Source organism: Lampris incognitus, unplaced genomic scaffold (genome assembly GCF_029633865.1).
Source record: "Lampris incognitus isolate fLamInc1 unplaced genomic scaffold, fLamInc1.hap2 scaffold_395, whole genome shotgun sequence".
NCBI classification, from domain to species: domain Eukaryota; kingdom Metazoa; phylum Chordata; class Actinopteri; order Lampriformes; family Lampridae; genus Lampris; species Lampris incognitus.
The window spans coordinates 27,501-34,455 of record NW_026611354.1 but is presented as its reverse complement, the minus strand read 5'-3'; the positions used below and the strand labels follow the sequence as shown (position 1 = coordinate 34,455).

General features: G+C 50.7%; 1 protein-coding gene across 1 annotated transcript; it reads left to right on the top strand.

Moving 5' to 3' along the window:
- The first annotated feature begins 229 nt into the window (after positions 1-229).
- Positions 230-2,539, top strand: gas1a (growth arrest-specific 1a). Its single transcript, XM_056302054.1, has one exon. It carries the CDS (start codon positions 782-784, stop codon positions 1,562-1,564), a length of 783 nt encoding a protein of 260 aa, XP_056158029.1. The 5' UTR covers positions 230-781; the 3' UTR covers positions 1,565-2,539.
- The last annotated feature ends 4,416 nt before the right edge of the window (positions 2,540-6,955 follow it).

Here is a 6,955-nt window from a genome sequence, read left to right as displayed (position 1 = left end):
GAGGATGGATAAATGGATGGAGGGTAGAGGGGTGGATGGAAGGATGTGTCCTCTCACTGGTATTTCCTAACAGACCATTTCATCCCACCCCCAAACTCCCGCCCACCGCTGCGTAACGAGCGGCCCACCAATGGGCGCGGCCGGTGCGCCGGGGGGGCGGGGTGGGGGTGGAGGGTGGAGGTGGGGGCTGCAGCAGGAGAAGGAGTAGAGAGACTAACGCTCCGCAGCCCAGACCAGACTTGTTGCTCTCCTGGAGGATTTGTTTGCTCTCCCGCGGGTTCCGAAGAGCGCTGCGAGATTAAAGTTGGTCGACTGAAACGAGCGGAGGAGCGCGTCGTCGGCGTGTCGGCGAGATCCGCAGGCTTTCCGCCCGCGTCGGGGGAGAGAGAGGACGCGGAGGACGCGGAGGACGCGAGAGGGACTCGCGGAGCCGCGGCCGGCTCTGTCGCGCTCGTCCCGTCGGAATGTAAAGAGAAACTTTGTGTCTAGTTTGGTGTTGAGTCGCGGCGCGTGTACGGCTCGCCTTCCGCGTCCGCGTGCACCATGTATGGATAAAGAGGAGGCTGCGGGGGGGAAAGTATGACGGGACGGTGGATGTCCACACGGGATCGAGTCCACGCCAGCGCACACCCTCGCATACGGAACTAACGCACCCGACTCCCCCGCGACACCCATGGAAGTCGTGTAGAGCCGTTCGCCATCACTCCTATGACCCCGAGTTCGAACCCGCAGCAGCAGCAGCAGCAGCAGCAGCAGCAGGAGCAGCAGCAGCCCCGCACCGATGGCACCTTCTGACACTCTGACGCGGAGCCTCCGCACATCCATGTGGCCCGCCGGCTGCCTCCTGGCGCTGCTGGGCTGCTTGGCGGTGGCGTCCCCGTCCCACGGCCGGCGGCTCATCTGCTGGCAGGCGATCCTCAACTGCCAGGCGGAGTCCGAGTGCCATTACGCGTACGGCCAGTACATGCACGCCTGCAGCCCCATCTTAAACGGCGAGAGGAGGAAGTGCCCCAGCCACTGCATCTCCTCGCTCGTCCAGCTCAACCTGACCAAGAACGGCCCGGCGCTGGAGGACTGCAGCTGCGCCCAGGACCCGGTCTGCACGAGCACGAAGCGGGCCATCGAGCCGTGCCTGCCCCGGACCAGCAGCACGGGCTGCACGGAGGCGCGCCGCCAGTGCGAGCGGGACCAGCAGTGCAGCTCGGCGATGCGCGGCTACCTGGTGCACTGTGGCAAGCTGTTCAGCGGGGCCGTGTGCACCAACGCCTGCCGCAGCGTCATCGCCGACATGCGCAAGATCCCCAAAGCGCTGCAGCTGGACACTTGCGTGTGCGACGGCACGGAGCGCGCCATCTGCGAGTTCGTCAAGACCAGCATGAAGAACCTCTGCTTCGACTCCCCCGTGCAGGACGACGGCAGCGGGCTGGAGGACTACGAGGAGGACGACGAGGATTTGGTGCGCGACCCCGCGACGGACGAACTCAGCCGGGGCTCCTCCGTCGCTGCCGCCCACGGCCTTCTGACCCCGCTGGCATCCATTTTGGCTCTATGGGCTCTCCTCTAATCCCCCACCCCTCGAGTTCATAATCTGCCCCAAAACTATTGTTGGGATCAAAAGCAATCTAAACTTTGTGTCAGTCCGTGACCTCCTGCCATTGTGATGGAGCTCCGGGGGTGGGGGGGGGTGGGGGTCCTGGCGCAGGCCTGCTTTGTTTGAATTGAGACTTTATTTTCTCCAGTTCCGAAGGCCATCATCGCCTCACCCCGGGATTTACTATGCAAATTCAACTCTGGACTTCATATCGCTGCACTACAGAAGGAGCTGCACCCTACCCCACCCTACCCCACCACACCACACCACACCCCACCACACCCCACCCCACCACACGGTCCTCTCCGCACCCTCGCCTGGCCAGCCGGGTCAGACGGGCCCCTCCTCAGGTGGCGGCGGCCTGGTGTGGCTGGGCCGGCCGGACGGACGAGGTGGTGCAGGGTGGTGTGCCAGGACACCACGTCGCAGTGGACTTGCTCTCGGACGTGTGTAATCGGTAGACGCTGTGCACTGCCCATCTTCTGAGAGATACCACATAGTTTTCTACGAGCGGCAGCAGCTGCCGGGGCCCCCGGCGGCAGCTGCGGGGCCCCCGGCGGCGGCGGCGGGGGCAGCTGCGGCTCCGCTCTCGCGAGTGTTTCAGGCCGGGAGGTGTACGTACGTATGGACTTGTACATAAACAGGAGGTAAACGAAACAGTAATTTATTACACGCTCTCCGGCCACGTGCACCCAGACGTCCGTGTGAATAAGGAAAGTAGGAATTCCAGCTTTAAAGGGAACGTATATGTGTATTTTCTCTCAACACAGTATGTACATTGTGTATATGTGTATAGCCTATAGATTTTTTTCAGAGAAACCTTTACGTGTGGGGCTATGAGGAGGGTCATCACTGTGTAGCCTGGACAAAGAAACGTCTGAATCCACTGTACGATGCGATGCCTCCATGCTATTCCTTTATAGAGGGCATAAAGACACTTGATATCAACGTGCTGGCCTGCGAGTTGTTTGTTGCTGCGCCTCCGAATCCCTCACAGGGCTCGGGGTTTGTGACGTCACAGGTGGGACTGCGCTGCCCGCAGGCTTGAACCCGCGGAGCTAGACGCACAACTCACACGTAGCGATAGAATGCCGTCCACAGGGTCACGTTTCCTTAATACGTTTGTCCCGAACTGGGCTTTTGGTGTGTGTGTGTGTGTGTGTGTGTGTGTGTGTGTGTGTGTGTGTGTGTGTGTGTGTGTGTGTGTGTGTGTGTGTGTGTGTGTGTGTGTGTGTGTGTGTGTGAATTCTCGTCATCACAGTGTTGTGTGGTCTCATTTCACCTCCTTCAGCCTTTAAGATTATACCCAGACAGCAAAACTGCTGTGGCCCGGACCCGTGCCACGCCCCACACTTCATCCGGCCCAATACCGCGTGGAATGATGGCACTCGGACGGTCCGCTCCTGTTTGCCAGATCCGGGCCAGAACCAAGCCATAGCAATTTCGGGCCACATATGTGCCACATAGATATGTGCCACATCTTTGCCAAAAAAGGCCCACATGTGATTTGGCATATCTGGGCCATATTTACTATGATACATGTGGGCCAGTTCAGGCTCACATCCATTCTGTCAGGGCCAGAAGAAGGCCACCAGTGCCGCATCACTGCCTGAAGTGGCCCACATCCGGATGCGGTCTGGGCCTCAATAGGGAACGTGAATAGGTAACACGTGAACAGGTAACGCGTGAACAGGTAACACGTGAACAGAAAACGTGAATAGTTAACACGTGACTAGGTAACGTGAATAGGTAACGTGTGACTAGGTAACACGTGAATAGGTAACATGTGACTAGGTAACACGTGAATAGGTAACGTGTGACTAGGTAACACGTGAATAGGTAACATCTGACTAGGTAACACGTGAATAGGTAACGTGTGACTAGGTAACACGTCAATAGGTAACGTGACTAGGTAACACGTGAATAGGTAACGTGTGACTAGGTAACACGTCAATAGGTAACATGTGACTAGGTAACACGTGAATAGGTAACGTGTGACTAGGTAACACGTCAATAGGTAACATGTGACTAGGTAACATGTGAATAGCTAACGTGAATAGGTAACATGTGAATAGGTAATGTGAATAGTTAACACGTGAATGGGCAAAATGTGAATAGGTAACGTATGACTAGGTAACACGTGAATAGGTAACGTGTGACTAGGTAACACGTGAATAGGTAAGGTGTGACTAGATAACACGTGAATAGGTAACACGTGAATAAGTAACGTGTGACTAGGTAACGTGAATAGCTAACATGTGAATAGGTAACATGTGAATAGGTAATGTGAATAGCTAACACGTGGATAGGTAACTCGTGAATAGGTAATGTGAATAGTTAACACGTGAATAGGTAATGTGAATAGTTAACACGTGAATAGGTAATGTGAATAGTTAACACTTGAATAGGCAACGTGAATAGGTAACGTGTGACTAGGTAACACGTGAATAGGTAACATGTGAATAGGTAATGTGAATAGTTAACACGTGAATAGATAACACGTGACTAGGTAACACGTGAATAAGTAACGTGTGACTAGGTAATGTGAATAGTTAACACGTGAATAGGTAACACGTGAATAGGTAATGTGAATAGTTAACACGTGAATAGGTAACACGTGAATAGGTAATGTGAATAGTTAACACGTGAATAGGCAACACGTGAATAGGTAATGTGAATAGTTAACACGTGAATAAGCAACACGTGAATAGGTAATGTGAATACTTAACACGTGAATAGGTAACATGTGAATCGATAACACGTGAATAGGCAACATGTGAATAGTTAACATGTGAATAGGCAACATGTGAATAGGCAACGTGAATAGTTAACATGTGAATAGGTAACGTGTGAATAGGTAACGTGTGACTAGGTAACACGTGAATAGGTAACGTGTGGCTAGGTAACACGTGAATAGGTAACATGTGAATAGGTAATGTGAATAATTAACACGTGAATAGATAACACGTGACTAGGTAACACGTGAATAAGTAACGTGTGACTAGGTAACACGTGAATAGGTATCGTGTGGCTAGGTATGACGTGAATAGCTAACGTGTGACTAGGTAACACGTGAATAGGTAACGTGTGGCAAGGTAAAACGTGAATAGGTAACGTGTGACTAGGTAACATGTGAATAGGTAATGTGAATAGTAACACGTGAATAGGTAACGTGTGACTAGGTAACACGTGAATAGGTAACACGTGAATAGGTAACGTGTGATTAGGTAACACGTGAATAGGTAACGTGTGAATAGGTAACGTGTGAATAGGTAACGTGTGAATAGGTAATGTGAATAGTTAACACGTGAATAGGTAACGTGTGACTAGGTAACACGTGAATAGGTAACGTGTGACTAGGCAACACGTGAATAGGTAACGTGTGACTATAGGTAACACGTGAATAGGTAATGTGAATAGTTAACACGTGAATAGGTAACACGTGAATAGGTAATGTGAATAGTTAACACGTGAATAGGCAACACTTGAATAGGTAATGTGAATAGTTAACACGTGAATAGGCAACACGTGAATAGGTAATGTGAATAGATAACACGTGAATAGGCAACATGTGAATAGTTAACATGTGAATAGGTAACACGTGAATAGGTAACGTGTGACTAGGTAACATGTGAATAGGTAACGTGTGACTAGGTAACGTGTGACTAGGTAACACGTGAATAGGTAACGTGTGACTAGGTAACGTGTGACTAGGTAACATGTGAATAGGTAACGTATGACTAGGTAACGTGTGACTAGGTAACACGTGAATAGGTAACGTGTGACTAGGTAACGTGTGACTAGGTAACACGTGAATAGGTAACGTGTGACTAGGTAACGTGTGACTAGGTAACATGTGAATAGGTAACGTGTGACTAGGTAACGTGTGACTAGGTAACACGTGAATAGGTAACGTGTGACTAGGTAACGTGTGACTAGGTAACACGTGAATAGGTAACGTGTGACTAGGTAACGTGTGACTAGGTAACACGTGAATAGGTAACGTGTGACTAGGTAACATGTGAAACCAGTGAGGGCCTACAAGTCTCAAGCGTGAACTCTGTTTTTAAAATAAAGAAATAGCTTGAATAACAACAAGTTGAAAATGCAAGTCAGCCTCCTCAGCTGACAGACGGCCTGATGGCCCGGCTGTGTCTCGATTCAGCAGGCTGTGGTCAAGCCTGTCACCCCAAATGGCCAGAGTACCCCCGTCTTCACAGGCCGCACCCCACTGTAAATGTCACCCCAAATGGCCAGAGTACCCCCGTCTTCACAGGCCGCACCCCACTGTACCTGACCACCTGTTCTCTTTTATTCACTCCACTTGTAGGTGATGCATCGCCACTATTATTATTATTATTATTACTACTGTGTTTACTTACCGCCAGCCTCATGCAGAAAGACCCCAAACTCTGCCACCCCTCTGTGTTGGGGGGTGGGGGTGGGGTGGGTTGCAGGGGGGAACTTTAAATCAATGATTGCTGCAAAATGTTTTATTAGGGACGGGACAAGGGCCCTCCAGCTGAAAGGATGGAGGAGAAGTCGAGTGGCATCTTTGTCATGGTAATGCTAAGCACATAATAGTTGGGTTGCACAATAGGGAGGCACTTCATTCTTTCAGGCCGGCCTGACACCTCCGGAGGGCCGAGCGGCGGGGCAGCATGTGGGAACGATCTGCTGCCCGCCGGGTTCCAGCCCCGCGGTATGCGCTGCTCCGCCGCGGCCCTGCTGCCCTGGGACGCATGCGTGAAGCTTTGTATCAGGAGAATAGATTTGGGGAGCCGAGCGAGGCTATAGCTATCCCCCCCCCACACACACACACACATACCCCTCATCCCCCCTCCTCCTCCTCCTCCTCCTCCTCTTTTTCTTTTTTTGCCTCCTGCATTTGTTCAGGCAGTTTCAGCGCTTATAGAAAAAGCGCAGCGTGCGTCGATTAGGCCATAATGGCGCCGGGTGTGAAAAGGGATGAATGAGGTGCAAGAATTCTCACTAAGCTCCTGAATGTATATATTATACTGGTCCGAATCTTATCATACTGGCCTGAATGTATATATCATACTAGTCTGAATGTATATATCATACTGGTCTGAATGTATATATCATACTGGTCTGAATCTTATCATACTGGTCTGAATGTATATATCATACTGGTCCGAATCTTATCATACTGGCCTGAATGTATATATCATACTAGTCTGAATGTATATATCATACTGGTCTGAATGTATATATCATACTGGTCTGAATCTTATCATACTGGCCTGAATGTATATATCATACTAGTCTGAATGTATATATCATACTGGCCTGAATGTTATCATACTGGTCTGAATATATATATATATATCATACTGGTCTGAA